Source organism: Branchiostoma lanceolatum, chromosome 11, assembly GCF_035083965.1.
Source record: "Branchiostoma lanceolatum isolate klBraLanc5 chromosome 11, klBraLanc5.hap2, whole genome shotgun sequence".
In the NCBI taxonomy this organism is placed as follows: Eukaryota; Metazoa; Chordata; class Leptocardii; order Amphioxiformes; family Branchiostomatidae; genus Branchiostoma; species Branchiostoma lanceolatum.
Genome location: NC_089732.1, coordinates 16,569,700 through 16,587,093, shown reverse-complemented (window position 1 = coordinate 16,587,093; position 17,394 = coordinate 16,569,700). Strand labels below are relative to the sequence as shown.

Here is a 17,394-nt window from a genome sequence, read left to right as displayed (position 1 = left end):
GGAATAGTCCCACCTGACCGAAAATTCTACTCTACTCTACTCTACTCTACTCTACTCTACTCTACTCTACTCTACCCTACCCTACCCTACCCTACCCTACCCTACCCTACCCTACCCTACCCTACCCTACCCTACCCTACCCTACTCTACTCTACTCTACCCTACCCTACCCTACCCTACCCTACCCTACTCTACTCTACTCTACTCTACTCTACTCTACTCTACTCTACTCTACTCTACTCTACAAACACCTTTTGACAGAATATGTATTAGTTGTAATTTTCCCGTTGTCTGTTTCTCACATGTAAATCTTTCGAATCTATATTGTTTAAGTATCACGTATCGAAACGCATCATGTGCATGCTTTATGTTCTTCGTCGTCTCTCAAAACCATTTCATACTTACCCTTAAAACCTAACACATTCCTCCTTTCATGAACGTTTCCCTGCTTAGTTTTAAAAATTGTATGAAGACTATAGGGAATATGTTTAAAGTTCAGGGGTGACCCTGAAACTATAATAATGGATCTGTCTTACAAATTCTGCTTTTTGGGCGAAAAATGACCTCAAAATAAGCATACGAAATGCGTAGGCCCGCAGTCCTATGGCACAGTATGATCGACAGTTGCCACCTGGATCTGACTTTCATGATTTTCTTTGACGCTTCAAAAATGTTGAAAGGTCGAGAAATAGAGTCTACAACGATCTTCACGGCCGTAGGCTGGAAGTGACACGCTTCTGGTAAAGGTTCCAGTTCTACTCACGGTTGCTACAGCAGGTGCTCCAGAACTCGTCCGGACAGGAGCAGGAGTGAGACAGGGGCGTTGCGCCGTTGTGACAGAACCGGTTACAGGCCTGAGTTTCCGATCCCGGCGCCCCACAGCCGGTAGCCGTGCGGGTCTGGTTGCCTGCGTTCCCGCACGGCGCGGTACAGGGTCCCCATGCGTCCCAGTTCCAGGTGCAACGGCGCCGCCGTCTGCGACCTGACCACAAAACCGAGCTAACGTCCGCGCAGATCAACAACACTATGGCCGCGGTCAGTAAAATTCTTACATTGAGCATTTTGCAGGACGTTAGTGGTAAGACGTCTTGCAATAGTGGCACCAGAAATTTTGTCTTCACTTCCTCGTAGGCAGCACGTGATGCGTATGTATGACAAAAGCATTGTGACTACGCCCCCCCGTGTACACTAAACGTCAGGCAGTAATTTTCTAGCGAGGTCCAATCATATGGCTGCTAGCAGGTCACCGAACGTCGCCGACAATATGCCAATGACGGCCGAGTTGTGGGTTATTAACACCCCTATTCTCAGTATATAAATGTCATCAACTCAAACCAAGCGAATTTGAGTTGTTGTTTCCACTTAACATCTAGATCTATCAGTTTGTAAAGCAAACTTTCATATCTTTGCCGACAAAGGTCACAGACCATAATAAGGATATAAAGTAGTGTATAATGTGAATGTTCTTTGGACGCTGACGACTTACACATGCGCAGAAATTGTTAAGTGTAAACAAGCATGGCAAATATACGCCCGCATGGGCTGGGCGCATTATGGAAAGACACGTCAATAAAGTTTTCATTCATTCATCCATTCACTCACTCATTCATTCATATACGTGCCTCATGCTACAATAAAACAAGTCGGATTTGAGCAAGAATGTTTTATCCTTAGGAAATAATATCCTTGCTTTGAGGTTGTATGAATTATATCGTGAAGTCTGTTCAGTCGTTCCAAAGGGGTTAAAAAGGGGAACCTCGTTGGTCGTACGTATGATCGCGCCTAATAAATTTGACATTGCATTTTGGGATGAGCCAGCGGCATGCATATTTTGTCATTCTAAAGAGGTCGCTGAAAGCTGATAAGACACGCTTATGTATATCATCGTTAAGTATCACCCACGCTTCTTACCTTGGCATTTATTTTCAGCTTGTTAGGGAAATAACTCCCTTTGCTTGATCACGTAATATATGGCAAATCATGCCGAGAGGTCGCCTCCACGCCAGTAACCTTGTCAATCAAAGCACGTCCATAAGAATTTTTACGTACATAAGCGTTTTCTTGACAGAGACCACCATAAAAAACAGCTTGATTATCTATTGTCAACATTTGACGAATTTCTGTAAAATATATCTATAGGGTTAGCAGAGTTGCATAACTTTATTCTCTACTGCTGTTTGTTTGGAACCGCCGATCGCGACAAGGTTGGCTTCTTCAAGCAATAGGTGACTGATAAATAGTCAAACAGACCTTTCCTCCCTTAGCAACCTGACGTGTTCGTGCAGTAGCAATCAAAATAAAAGTCTGCATCTGCTCGCGTGCGATCCAAAGTTGTTCTTTCTTCATCAATAAAGTTTCAAGACCAAGTTGCCCAGTCAACGACCGAAACGTTAAAAAATAGCCGAGCATTGCAGTTGATAACTTATCCTTTCTTTGGGGAACAGTATAATTTCAATTCAAGACATCAATTAAGCACAATGGGTACTAAGATGACGTGGCTATGGAGGTCGTATTTGTCCCCGAGCAAACCTCCTTTTTCGTACAGTAACCATGACTATCAAATTGTCTAAAATACAGGCCATCGGTTAGTACAAATACTCAAGGTGAACAAAAAATTGCCAAAACTACCGCTTGGCAATCTTCTAATATCTCTAGATGACTTTATATACTTTGTTGATGTCGTGATTCTAATCATACCTGTTTCTGAACCAGACCCTGTAACTAATACAGACGTTTATTTACTGTTTTTGAGTATTCTATTAAGGGGACAATTTTGCCGCAAGAAGAAGGGGAGATAGACTTTCTTATCATTCCATTCGTTGCCATCTCGGACTGTCACAATAGATTCTTTATTATAGTAATAATCCTGACTTAGAAGTTATCTTTCATTTAGTGAATTAAAGATAATCGTAACGGTTAAAACTCTTCTGAAATGCCAGAGAGAATAATCTGTGCCAGTTAAGAATAACCACCAATACCTAAAGAAGAATGAATACATGAAGCACTGTGCTTTTGTCACGCAAATAATGTTATTATCTCCATGACAAACGGAGATATATAGTTTTGGGTGTGTCTGTCGGTCTGTCTGTGTGTTTGTGTTTCCAGACTACTGTAGTCTGCATAACTCAACCTCTGGATGGATTATGATGATATTTTGTATGTGGGTAGGCGCTGGGAAGACAAAGGTCAAGGTCGATTTTGGGCCCCCTGGTATGTGACCTTAGTTCTGTGTCCTTAGAATAATCTGTGCCATTTAAGAATTACCACCAATACCTATAAGGAAGAGTGAAAACACGAATTACTGTGCGTTTGTCACCCGAATGACGTTATCAATTCTTTAGAGTCATCACGTTATCTTTCTTGGTTCAATGTCGACAAGGAACTGTGACGGCATGTCACAGTTTTAATAACAGCTGTTTTTCTCACACACACTTGGCATGAATTGTAGACAATTTTCAGCAATGAAACGCTGTACTACACAGGGATAGGCGGCAGTACACCTGGTTCTGGAACGCATGGGGACCCTGCACATGTAGCGCGCCCTGCGGGAACGCAGGCACCCGGACCCGCACGGCTAGCGGCTGTGGGGCGCCGGGACCGCAGACTCAGCCCTGTAACCGCGGTTCTGTCACAACGGCGGAACTCCGCCTGCCACCTCGTGCTCATGTCTGGACGAGGTCTGGGAGAAATGCCATACAAACCATACTCACTTGTATTGCTTTGTGAGCATAACGTTCAGTTGAAATACTTCCAATACCTATGTATGAATATAGCTCTCCAGCAGTGGGGTAAAACATACATTAAGCGGGTTTAAACGTATTGCTGTTCATGGCATCTGTCAACAGGAGGTTAATGCTTGTGCAAATATGCGCAAATAGACATAGGGTTAAGTGTTATGTCCAGAAATCGGCAAAAATAACATTCCGGACCAAAAGGTGAGCTTTGGCAAATATGCGTCGCCACTGTGGACTTTGCGTCCAAAAGTGAGGCGGTCACGTTAAAACATTGGTACTTTACTTAATGGCGTCACGCGCGGTGGCGTAATTGTAGTAAGTTTAGCCCAGAACCTAGAGGTCCATGGTTCGAATCCCACGATATGCCCCGTTGACGTTGTGCCCTTGGGAAAGGCACTTTACACAAATTTCCTCTCTTCACGTAACTGTGATGTCGCTTTTGAATACATCATGACATGCTAACTACCGTACTAATGTCTTACCTGGGCAGGAGTTGCCACATGCAGCGTCCACACAGTACTGGTCTTCACGGCACCCTCCTTTGTTAGTTAAACACTCGTTGATATCTACAAAAATAAATATTCCATTGTAGCAAATGTACTATAGCGTATCTAATTAGAATTGTGTACTTTTTGTTCCCTTACCGGTATAATGTCAAAAGTATATGCCCAAACTCTTTCAGAACATCAATAGAAATAGATTAACCTGGGAACGAACAACAACAGTAAATTGCATGCACTCACACGTAGCATCTAGTTCGAGGAGAAAATGTGCCAAACCACAGCATTGATATTACGATTAGCATTGCGTTTCAAACTTACCGTTACACACCCTCCAGCGTGGTCCACTATTAGGATACCCGGCTGGGTGCGCCCTGTCGCAGCAACCTGTCCGACATGGCCATTTTCTGCACGCCATTGTGTACAGATACTCTCTCTGTAGGAGAAGTTTCACACTACTTATGTCCATTATCATCCAACGGAGAGTTGCAGTAATCCCTGGTGAGTTAGGGCAATGACTACTAGTATGTTGTCCAAGTGGTGTAATCGGATATTAATCGGATATTAAGTTGTGGTAGTTTATTATATGCATCACTTAGAAATAAAAGCCCGCTACCTTACTGGTTATCATGTTTGTTTACTACGCGAGTGTCATTCATACTCAAAGAAAAAAGCATCTATTGACTGAACGCCTTACCGCAGTAGTCGACCCGAAGTGGGCGGCAGCTTCCGAGAATCTACAACCCTCGCCATAACACTCCTCCCACACGCCCCTTTTCTGTCTGGATGATCTCCCAAGGAAACCGTTTGCTTCTTCCTCGGCCCAGAAGGGTGATAAAGCATCATTGGCATCAGCCTGGTCATTTGCGCCCGAACTGCAGAAGTGTATTTTTAAAATTTTCTTCCTTAGCATCAATCTAAAAATTGTTATTATCTTATATGAAAACCTCCATGGCACCATTCATATGTTCAACAAAGTATTATAAACACCAAATCATCAGTGCTGGTATAAATATGCAATCTTTCATTCTCATATTCAAAGCACAATCCTTACCTAATATCTCTAAAATGACCCTTGATTACATTATACATTGTATAGATACTAAATCACCATGACCATAAACAAGTACACTAATAATAGTATATTTCAACTTACCACAGGTTTGTGTGAATAGTCACAAAGAATATGGTCATGCAGTACAGCTGCAAAGGTCGGGTGGTGTCCGTCCGCCCCATGTCTTTCTGCACAAGTTATCGCACCTTTGGCATTTCTTTTTTACGTATGGGGGGATTAGGGTACCGTGGTGGACTTTAAAATGTCAGAGGTCGGTTTTACCCGCTACAACAAGTTTTCATTGATAACCCTTTGACCTTGTCAATCAAAGCAGGTATGTAAGTAAATACACTTGATTAAAAAAAATACACACATAAAAAAAAAAGAAATGTCATTCACCAGAATAAGAATTTGCTTGACAGGGGCAAAACAAAGAAGTTTAAATAACCTTCCACAATCTATCCGGCAACTCTATAATGATGGAGTTGTCGGAGGGCCATGAATCAATTCTCCACAGTCGTTTGTTTGAACAAGCCGATCGCAACAAAGCTTACTTATTCAAGCAAAAGATGACTGATAAATAGTCAAACAGATCTTTTCCCCCTTAGCAACCTTTCGTGTTCGTGCAGTAGCCCTGTCAATCAAAGTAAAAGTCTACATCTGTTTCTTGTGCGATTCAAATGTGTGTTTTTTTTCTTTTCATCGAAAGAAGAACTCGTCCTGTGTGTTTACTAGTCGCTTCAGCTCAGAAACACAAATGGCGGCGAGACGCCCGGGGCCGCTGTGGCCGTGGCTGCTGGCTACAGTCCTCTGTGCCGCGTCGTCTGCAAGTCTGGTGAACTACAAGCCGGGATCTCGGTACGACTACGACTACCGGGCCGCAACAGTCGTGCATGATGTCAGCCAGGTGGTCACAAAGGCGCAGGTAGGGGAGAACACGTCCATATCGTTCCGCATTGAAAACACCACACGGTCCTTTTGTATGATTTATTTGCCTGTCTGGCAGCAAGCGGCATAACATAATGTGTGATCAAAGCAAGCCTGGGAAAAGCTACAGGTGTGAAATCTAGGTTTTGATAAATTCTCAGTACATGGTAGAAAATGCTGAAGGAATAATGTTGTTGGCTGGCGGTGCCGCTATGTGCGCACCCAAAGTATGGTGTTGACGCACCCAACAAAGGGGCGTGTGTGCGGCCAAAGTAGGTTTGTGCGCACCTAAATCCCTTGTCACACTTGTGGGTATATATTCAAGTACGTGTGAGTTGCCTTAAGTTTGCAGCCGAAGAAGTGATTTAATTGGTTTGATAACTAGACTGCTCAACGGTGGGTCAACAAAGAAAACAACTTCCTCCACGGAAAATTGACTTTAACTAAAAAAAATGTTACTGTGGAACTCATGCGCACTTGGATATACGCACAGGGCCCTAAAGTAGGTGTGTGTTGCTCATTGTATCCCTCGGCCTCGGTAATATTTACAGACACATACCAACCTGTCTTTAGACATGTGCTCAGATATGTACATAATATATGAGCTAAATTATTTTTGAAAGCTGTTGACGTTATTGCTACCAGAGCAGTTTACGCCCAAACCAATCACACGCTTCATTGCAGATCAGGGCGAAAGCTTGAAGCAACACATCCCTCTGTTGTGTCGACATACCTGGTTGGGTGAGGGAACATAATAACATTACCGTCCCTCTGGTGTTAACGCGAACTCAAATGGATATGGCCTACATATATAGCAACCAAAACCGTACTTCATCCAGGATAACCGCGAAAACACCAGTGCATCAGCCATGAGGAAGCTTTATACTTTACTAGTAGTAACACTACTGATTTTATTTAACTGTAATTTGACTAATTTTTAAGTCTACTTAAGGAGTAGAAAAAACAGAACTGAACCAGTCCACATAGCAATCGATAGGGTAGCGTCACCCAATAGGTAGAATTGTCTTAAAAGTGAGACCATTTTCTAAATGAAAATGCACGTTTAGTGGTCCACGGCATTAAGTCTACGCCGGCGACATTGTCATCACGTAGACTCATGTTTATCGCAACATGCAGTCAGGACACGAGCAGGAGTATAACGGTGTTGTGATAGGACCGGTTACAGGGCTGAGTCTGCGGTCTCGGATGGTAACAGCCGCCAGCCAGCAACTCTGTATTATTGGTCAGCAAAATAATGGTTAGGCTGTATAGCTGCAAGTGCGGGGTGGTGTTCATGAGCCCCATGTCTTTTCGTACAATTGATCGCACCATTCCTTATTTGGGACGTAGGGGGGCAGGCATTACAGTGGTCCAGATGGTTTAGTATACCTTCATAACAACATCCATTGAACACGATGACCATGTCAATCAAACCACGTCAATTTGCCACTTGATGGGGAAAAAAGACTCCAAACATCAGCGGAAGAATTTCCTGACAGGACTGCAATCAAAACAGTTTTTCAACATCTAAAAAAAGTAAGAGTCACCTTTCTGTAAATAGAAAATCTGTAGAGTAAGCGGAGTCCCATAAATTATTTCTCTACTGTCGTTGTTTAAACTCACTGATCGAAATAAAGTTTAATTTATCACGACACAGACGATTGATCGTCAAACACAACATTTGGACGTCTGGAAAAGACCTTAGCAACCTTCCGAGTTCGTATAATAGTCAGTCAGTCAAGGCAAAATCTAAATGTGCTTTTGTAAGAACCAGACAACGGATGCTTTAACCCAGAGCACTAGTGGGTTTCAAGACCAAGTTGTCCTGCTTGTCGTATTCTAAGAAGTAGCTGTCTACCATGCATGTGCAATTGTGCACAAATAATAAGATCAAAGACCTCGTGTATATAGGATAACATACAAAGATCCATGGAACATCAATTAAGATTCTGGACCAAAAACGCGAATTCTGACTGGCATGTGTCGCCATTATGGGCTTTACGGTGGCCACGTTAAAGACATTGGGATTGGGATTTAATGTAACTTCGCCCTTAGGTCTTATTTACAGTTCATAGATGATTAAGTCACCATGTGAACTTAACATCACTACATGTTGACAACGTGTATTACAAAAAACAATGTAGGACTTTTATTGAGCTTGAATGCCTCGAAGGGCTTAGGTACAGTTTTTGATTCGTATGAATAAAGAAACACATATGAATATGAAAAAAATTCTACATAAAAGTATTAACAACAATACACGACGTAAACAGACACATTTATAATGATAAGATACAAATATGAGAGTCTTACGATAAAGTAGGAAAGTACACTCAACTTCTTCTCGCTTCTTTGTACAACATATTTGGACGGGCAACAGATAAAATTTCTTATACAAGGTTTGCATTGTCTAAACGCATTAAAATATAAATCTAGTATTATCATTGTTAGCTTTCGAAGTATGTGCTAGCGTTTTGGTTATTCTGACAAATGTCTTGTAATAAAAGGGGAAAAAAAGTAGTGTAGCATTGGCCCCCCCTAGCAGCCTGCTCTGGAACTGCAGGGGCGTTTTTGTCAGAATATTTAAAGGAGCACTAGTATAGAACAAAAGAAAGGAAGGGTTTTCATGATATCTAGTATGCAACTAATGCGGAAAATCAATATTTGCAGTCTTCCATAAAATGACGTATACATGTTACAAATGTAATATATGGCAGGTGGAACATCGTAATACATTTACCATACGAAGGATGGCTACTTTGCATAATACATGCGAAAGTGGAAATTATGTGGTAATTATGGAAATTACATTGTGACATGTGTAAGTTTGTTGAAGGTGTACATCACTATGTATAGATCATGTAAATGTGAAATACATTTGCATAAATTATGATGAAATGGTATTCTGCCAATAGAAAGGACATCCATACGTACAGGTATCCGAACTCTCTTTGCTGTATACTAGTTCCTTACCTGGGCAGGAGTTGCCACATGCAGCGTCCACACAGTACTGGTCTTCACGGCACCCCCCTTTGTTACTTAAACACTCGTTGGTATCTACAGACAAAATAGATAGAAATTTAGGTAGAAAATTTAAGAGGGATCAAGCACATCCTTCTAAATCGAAAATATGAATGATATACACACTTCATTAATCTATCATACCAAAACAAAGAGTTAGTTCCATGCAGCTGCATAAAGAACTTAGAACGGGAAATAATTATAACAAACCACAATGTCTACGTGTATTGTAATGGATACCATGGAGAGCCGTTTTAAACTTACCATTACACACCCTCCAATGTGGCCCACTATTAGGATACCCTGTTACGATCGCCCTGTCACAGCAACCAGCCTCACATGGCCAAACGTCGCACGCCATGGTGTACAGGTAGTTTCTCTGGTAAATGAATTCACACATTGTTTATAACGATGATCATCCATTGGAGGTAAGTAGTGAGTTGAGGTGAAGACTACTAGTACTAGTATATTGTTCTAGTGATGTATTTACATGTAGTTTAGTTGGAATGAAGCCTACTAGAAACGTTATTACTGAAAGCTACACTCGAATTGCCAGGTAGTCATGTGCATAAAAGCACGCTACCTTACTTGTTATTATTTTACTGCACGAGTGCTATTTGTACCAAAATAAATGAGCATTTCTTTATTGAACGTCTTACCGCATCAGTCGAGCTCCCGAAGTATCTGGTAGTTTCCCAAAAACCACAACCTTCACCATAGCACTCCTCCCGTATGGCCCTTTTCTGTCTGGATGACCGTTCAAGAAAGTCGTTTGCTTCTTCCTCGGTCCAGAAGGGGGATGACTCGCCATTGACATCAGCCTGGTCATTTGTGCCCGAACTGTGAAAGCGTGTGTCAAAAATTAACGAAAAAATTCACATTAACATTAATCTAAAAATCATTAACGAATAGAAAAAGATGTCATGAATCTAATATGAAAAAAAATTAAATCTCATATTCAAAGCACAACTCTTATCCCAGGTCTATAAAATGCCCCTTGATCACACTTCATGTAACGTTGCCGCAAATCACTTTAAACATAAACAAACGGATTTTATTTGAACTTACCACAAGTTTGTTTGAAGTATTGGCAAGACTATGACCAGGCAGCACAGCATCATGTGCCGGTTGGTGTTCGTGAGACCCATGTCTTTTTGTTAAAATGATCGCACCTTTGCTTTTATTTTCGACGCGGGGGGGGGGGGGATTTAGGCACAGTGGTTGATTTATGATGCCATAAATCGTATATAACCACCAGAACCTTCTTTCATTACTTAATGACCCTGTCAATCAAATCGCGAGCATCTGGTACTTGATCAAACAACAAGGAGGCATGTCAACATTTGAACAAAGTATATATGAGTCGTCTTGCTGTAAACATAGAGTAAGCTCAGGTGCATGGATTTATCACCTTTTGACGGTTGCTTGAACTCACCGATTGCAATCAGGTTTATTTCTTTAACTCTCAAACCACCGTATGGGGTCAAAACTGACCCCAGGCGCATATCAACATGTGCCATTTTGACATTTCGAGTCGAAAACAAAATTCTTTCTATGAGTTTGTTTGTATATATGTCTTATAACTTCTCACAAGTTTTTACCGAGATTGGCTCATTGTTGATTAAGTTATCCTAGAAAGTTTACGCATGGTCCAGTGGGGTCAAAATTGACCCCAGCAAAGTCTGCACTCATATTCCCTATTGTTTGATACTTGTCATCTAGTAACATTTATCATAAGGGTTATTATGATCATAGTTACAAAATATGATTTTGTACAAACGTGAAAAAAGCATTTTTTTTTAAATGAACGTAAAAATTAATGACGTTGCGACATATTATGACGTCATTTATGTGATTTTATTGACGAAAACCTACAAATTGGGTATTTCCGTATAATTCTAAGGTACACGATAAAACTTAGATAGAAATGATGTATGATAAATCATAATATATCCAAAGACCTTATTGTAGATGGCAACAGGAACGACGTCAAAATGACGTCATGAAAATTATATTTATATCAAGTTACACTAGGGAAATCCGCCATCTTGGTTCCGCCATCTTGTATTATTTTGAATGCATTTTTTCATCATATAACCTAATAACACAATAAAAATGTACCAAAACGTTTATATTAAGATTGTTTCTGTTTGATTAAATATGGTAATGATGAAATTTGAGGTTGAAATAGCCGGTTATAGCTAATCTAATTATATCGTCCGCCATCTTAGATTTTGACGGAAGACGTAATCAAATATGCTTGAATTATGAATATTAAATCATAAAAATGATAGTGAATTAAATTGGTTGGTATTGATGTGACAAAATAAGTGCAGTTTAAAAAGACAGCCCTAGAATTACATTGTAAAATCCAAAAGTAGCGACTTTTTCCAAATATGGCTCTAAGAAACCGGTTGCCATAGCAACATGAAAACATTGATTAGATATTTCATTAGATTAAATTTGTTGCCAACGAAATTCTAGCAAAGGTGACCAAGTTTGGTTGTTCTAGCGTAAGCCATTCAGATGCAATATGACATCAAGTGTTGGCGCAGGCCTTAAAAGTGCCCGCTTGTCTGAATGGCGTTAGTTGCAAATGACGATGTTCCCTATTTTTGCATGAATTATGATAATGAGCAAAAATCATTCACACCTAATCATGTCAATTTGTCCCTTATAGATTACTTAAACTATACATATATACAAATCACAAAAATAGTCACCAATGAAGCTATACTTGTAGAAAACATTGTGGGGTCAGTTTTGACCCCATACGGTAAGATTAGTCATAAAAAAAACTACGGTGGTTTGAGGGTTAACCTAATATATGACTGGCCATTAAACACGGTATTTGGACGTCTGGACAAGACCTTAGCAACCTTTAGTGTTCGGACAATTCAACAAAGATAATCAAAGCAAAAACCTAGTAAGTCTGTTTTTGTTTGATCCAGACAAAGGTTGTTTTCCACCAGGAGGCTTTCAAGACCAAGGTACCAAGTTAACGACCGGACCGTTGAAAAAAACACACAATTATTTTGCATTTTTTACCTAATCCATTACAAAGCACCAAGGGGTACGTATTGAAAAGACGTGGCTCTTGAGATCGTGGCCCCCTAGCAACATTCTTGTTTCGTATAGCAACCTTGCTAATCAAATAGACTACGTAAATGCAGGTCATGTACCAGTGCAAAGAGGTTAAACCTCTTTACCCAGTGCACAAATTTAGTCAAATATTTCACATTAACTCTAGTCTACAAATTGTTAACACTTATCATCTAGATGTAATGAGTTTGGTACGACGTTTATTATATATTCTCTCCGTCATAGCAAAATTCTTAACCCAGATTTGTAAAATAATCCTTGATCACATATCATTTATCCCCAATACTATGAAAATAAAGAAAGGAATTCTATTTGAACTTACCAGAATTTTGTGTGAGTTATCAGCAAGAGTATCACCAGGCAGAACAGCAGCAAGTGCCGGACGGTGTTCACCAGCCCCATGTCTTATTGTGCAATGATTGCACCTTTTTTTCGACGTTGCGGGGATTGGACTATTGTGCACTAAATCATGCCAAGAGGTCACCTCTACGCCACATAATGACCTCCTTCGTTTGATCACGCAACATACTGTAAATGCATTTATGTTCGCGTGGTTTTTATTTCGCGCTCAGGCGAAAATTGAGTGTTCGCGGTGGTTATTAGTCTGCGACAGCGCTATAGTCGAATACTGACGCAGTATTGGGCAAAGATGTTTGCGGTGTTTTGAGTTCGCGGTGAAACGTTCGCCGAGAAAACCGCGAACATAAAACCACTTCCAAAACCGTTTCTGCATTTACAGTAATAAGCCCCTTTGTTTAATCAAGTAATACTGCAAATCATGTCGCCTCTACGAAAGTAACCTTGTCAATCAAAGCACGCACATACATATAAGACTTTGATGGAGAAAAACTAAAAAGTAAAGTTCATTCAAAGAGAAAGCCTTTTCTTAACAGGGACCACCATCAAAAACAACTTGATTATCTATTGTCAACATTTAAAGAAAGTAGAAGTCACCTTTCTGTAAATATATCTATGTCAGCGGAGATACATGAATTCATTCTCTACTGCTGTTCGTTTGAACCCATCGATCGCGACAAGGTAATTGCTTCTTCAAGCAATAAGTGACTGATAAATAGTCAAACAGGCCGTTTCCCCCTTAGCAACCATTCGTGTTCGTGCAGTTACCCTGAAAATATCATGACGTAAATGTTGGTATAATTTTGTCAGTAGATGGTAGAAATAGGTTAACGAAAGAAAAGTGTTGGCTTGCGCTGCCGCTGAAAAAGTACGCACTGGATGAGCGGATTTAATATTGTGGTTTTTGCATTGTCAGCAGGTGTGTGTGATACAACAAATATGTCATGACAGATACCGGAATCTTACATCCTGTCCTTGCTTCTTTTTGAATTAAAATGTATTGTGAGTAGAGATGTGTTATCGTAATTAGACGTATGCATACAAACTACATCCACTTGTATTGCTTTGTGAGCAAAACGTCCTGTTAAAATCTTTTCAATACATATGTAGCCTCCATAGCAGGCTTTGAACCGGATTTTTGGGGGGCTAAATAAGACCGGCGAGATGGTTACGGGGTGGCTGATAGCTACGGGCTGCAGCTGGCTGCAAAAAGTGTATTATTTAGCCCCCAAAAAAGCCGGTTCAAAGCCTGCTATGGAGGCTATACCTATGTGTATATATAGCTCTACAGCAGTAAGGTGAAACACTCAGTAGGCGAGATAAAATCTATTGTTGTTCATGGCATCTGTTAACAGGAGGCTTTGCTTGTGCCAGTCCGCGCAAATAGACATAGGGTCAAGTGTTTTGTCCAGAAATCAGCAATAAGATTCCGGAGCAAAAGGCGAGCTTTGGCAAACGTGCGTCGCAACTGTGGGCTTTGCATCTAAAGGGGAGGCAGTCACGTTAAAACATTTGGTACTTTACTTAGTGGCGTCGCGGTGGCGTATTTGAAGTACGTTTGGCCAAGAACCAATAGGTTCTTAGTTCGAATTCCACGACATGCCCGTTGACGTTGTGTCCTTGGGATAGGCACTTTACTGAGGTGAAAATGAGTAGCTTGCTTTGGTCAGGGACTTCCTTCTGATAGGATGTTAAATGGAGGTTCAGTGTTTGAGGAGATCAACACTTAGAGCACACGCAAAAGAACCCACCACTCTTATAAAAAAAAGTAGGCGTTCTTCCCACAGTGAGAGAATCACATAAAAATATGCCCGGATATGCAGCTTGTTCTGTACTCTTTAGTACAAACTTTGTGTGTTACGCGGTTTACCGGGTATGCAATGCAAAGTAAACTCCTTGTAAACAATACATAACCGATAACATTACCATGGTGAACTTAGCAAATGCAGAAGTTTATTGACGAAACGAAAAATAATCACTTTTATACCACTAACTACAAACTACACAGTAGAGACATGAAATAAATTCTACATCTATAGTACTCGTAATATCATGTTACAGCCAGGGAGGATTAAAAGTGTGCTCCAGTATCTTTTCAAATACCAAAGCAGCCTTGTATGAATTTGCTAATTTTTGCATCACGAGAGTTGCCATATCTTATTCAGAGTCAAATTTTATAGTATCGAGTCTGTTAAGATCTGTTGTACTTGAACAACGAAATGTGAATATCTAGAGCATTCCAATCATTGACAAAGTGGAATTTATTTTGAGCTTGTTTTGGAAAAAATGGACATAACAATTGGTCAGTGGCTATATTGTAGTACCCACTTTTTTTCTATACTCAATTTATGACTGCTATTTTGAAACTGTCTTATCGCTTTCCGAAATACATCGTTACATGCTTAAAACTACCGCACTAATAATGTCTTACCTGGGCAGGAGTTGCCACATGCAGCGTCCACACAGTACTGGTCTTCACGGCACCCTCCTTTGTTAGTCAAACACTCGTTGATAGCTACAAAAATAAATATTCAATTGTATCCGATGTACTCTAACGTATCTGATTAAAATTGTGTACTTAGTGTTTCCTTACTGTATATGTGTCGAAACTATATACCCAAACTCTTTTAGAACATCAATAGAAATAGATCAACCCGGGAACTAACAAAAAGAGTAAGTTGCATGCACTTACACGTAGCATCTAGTTCGAGGAAAAAATGTGCTAAACCACAGGATTGATATTACCGTTAGCATTGTGTAAAACAGAGCTGCCGCGTTTCAAACTTACCGTTACACACCCTCCACCATGGTCCGCTATTAGGATACCATGCTGGGTTCGCCCTCTCGCAGCAACCCGTCCAACATGGCCATTTGTTGCACGCCATATGGTACAGATACTCTCTCTGTAGGAGAAGTTGCACACTGTTTATATCCATTGTCATCCAACGGAGAAATGTAGTAATCCCCTTTGGTGAGTTAGGGCGATAGCTACTAGTATGTTTTCCAAGTGGTGTAATGGGATAATAAGTTGTGATTGACAGGTAGCGTATCATATGCATAACTTAAAAATGTATTGTTCATACTCAAAGAAATGAGCATTTTTTGATGAATGCCTTACCGCAGTAGTCCACCCGAAGTGGGCGGCAGCTTCCGAGAATCTACAACCTTCGCCATAACACTCCTCCCACAAGCCTCTTTTCTGTCTGGATGACCTCTCAAGGAAACTGTTTGCTTCTTCCTCGGCCCAGAAGGGCGACAAATCATCATTGGCACCAGCCTGATCATTTGTGCCCGAACTGTGAAAATGTATCAAAATAATTACCACAAAATGTTTCACCATAGCATAAATCTAAATATTTTTATAAATCTGACATGAAAACTTCCATGGCATCATTCATATGCTCAACAAAGTATTATCAACACTTAAATCATCAATGTTGGTATTAATATTACATCTTTCATTCTCATATTCATAGCACAATCCTTACCATAGATCTAGAAAATGACCCTTGATGACATTATGTAGATTCTCAATCAATATAACCTTTAACAAGTATACTCTATTCAAACTTACCACAGGTTTGTGTGAATGGTCACAAAGAATATGGTCATGCAGTACAGCTGCAAAGGTCGGGTGGTCTCCGTCCGCCCCATGTCTTTCTGCACAAATTCACGCAACTTTGCTTTTTACGTATATGCTATATGGGGGGATTAGGGTACTGAGGTTGACTTTAAGATGCCAGAGGTCAGTTTTACCCGCCATAACAACTTTTTCTTGATAACACTATGACCTTGTCAATCAAAGTAAGTATAAGTAAAGACACTTAATGAAAAAAAAAAAAACAGAAATTCCATTCACTAGAAGAAGCATTTTTGACAGGGGCAAAGGAAAGTCTGTAGTTCAATTCGATCAAATGACATTCCATCATCTTTTCGGCAACACTTTAAACATGGAGTTCCTGTAGGGCCACAGAACAATTATTTACTTTCGTTTGTTTGAACCCACCGCGATCGCGACACGGTTTGTTTCTTCAAGCAATAAGTGACTGATAAATAGTCAAACAGACCTTTTCCCCCTTAGCAACCTTCCGTGTTCGTGCAGTAACTCTGTCAATCACAGTTAAAGTCAACATGTGTTCGTGTGCGATCAAAAATTGTTCTTTCTTTATTAACAGAGTTTCTAGACTAAGTTGCCTAGTCAACGACCGACATGTTAAAAAATTGCCGAACATTTTTGTATGTAATAACTGAATGCTTTCTTTGAGGGACAGTATGTTTTCAACTCAAGACATCCGCTAAGCACAATAGGTATTAAGATGACATGACTGAAGAGATCGTATTTGCCCCCCTAGCAAACCTTCCAGTGGCACCGGTACCTGACGAAGAGTGAATTCATGAAGTATTGTACTTTTGTCACGCAAATGACAGCTATTCTCCTCACACACACTAAGCATGAATTTTGGAAAATTGTCAGCATTGGAACGCTGTTCTCCACTGGGGTAGGCGGCAGTACACCTGGTAGTGGCTCGACTGGGGAGCCTGCCACGCGCCCTGCGGGAACGCAGGCACCCATACCCGCACCGTAGACCGAATATCAGATGAAGACATAGAAAACATTTCGTGAAAATGTTGACTCGTGCAAGCGACATTTACAAGTGTTGCGAGAACACATGATAGAAACCCCATAAGAAGTGCCCCA

At 40.6% G+C, this 17,394-nt stretch overlaps 1 protein-coding gene and 1 long non-coding RNA gene across 2 annotated transcripts in view; both read right to left on the bottom strand.

The window, feature by feature from the left end:
* The window catches only part of LOC136444322 (uncharacterized), a 44,309-nt gene extending 38,839 nt beyond the window's left edge, over window positions 1–5,470 (bottom strand). Inside the window, exons 1-5 of the mRNA XM_066441833.1 lie at window positions 5,391–5,470; window positions 4,932–5,109; window positions 4,556–4,670; window positions 4,217–4,300; window positions 764–982 (exon numbers count right to left, since the gene is read on the bottom strand). Of these exons, the coding sequence (XP_066297930.1) occupies window positions 764–982; window positions 4,217–4,300; window positions 4,556–4,670; window positions 4,932–5,109; window positions 5,391–5,470 (676 nt within the window). The remainder of the gene's footprint in view (window positions 1–763; window positions 983–4,216; window positions 4,301–4,555; window positions 4,671–4,931; window positions 5,110–5,390) is intronic.
* An 8,835-nt stretch (window positions 5,471–14,305) lies between these two features.
* Window positions 14,306–15,879, bottom strand: LOC136444436 (uncharacterized). Its single transcript, XR_010757265.1, has 3 exons — window positions 15,814–15,879; window positions 15,484–15,598; window positions 14,306–15,210 (listed from the first exon to the last, which is right to left on the bottom strand). It is a non-coding gene; the product is annotated as an uncharacterized lncRNA (long non-coding RNA).
* Window positions 15,880–17,394: the final 1,515 nt, after the last annotated feature.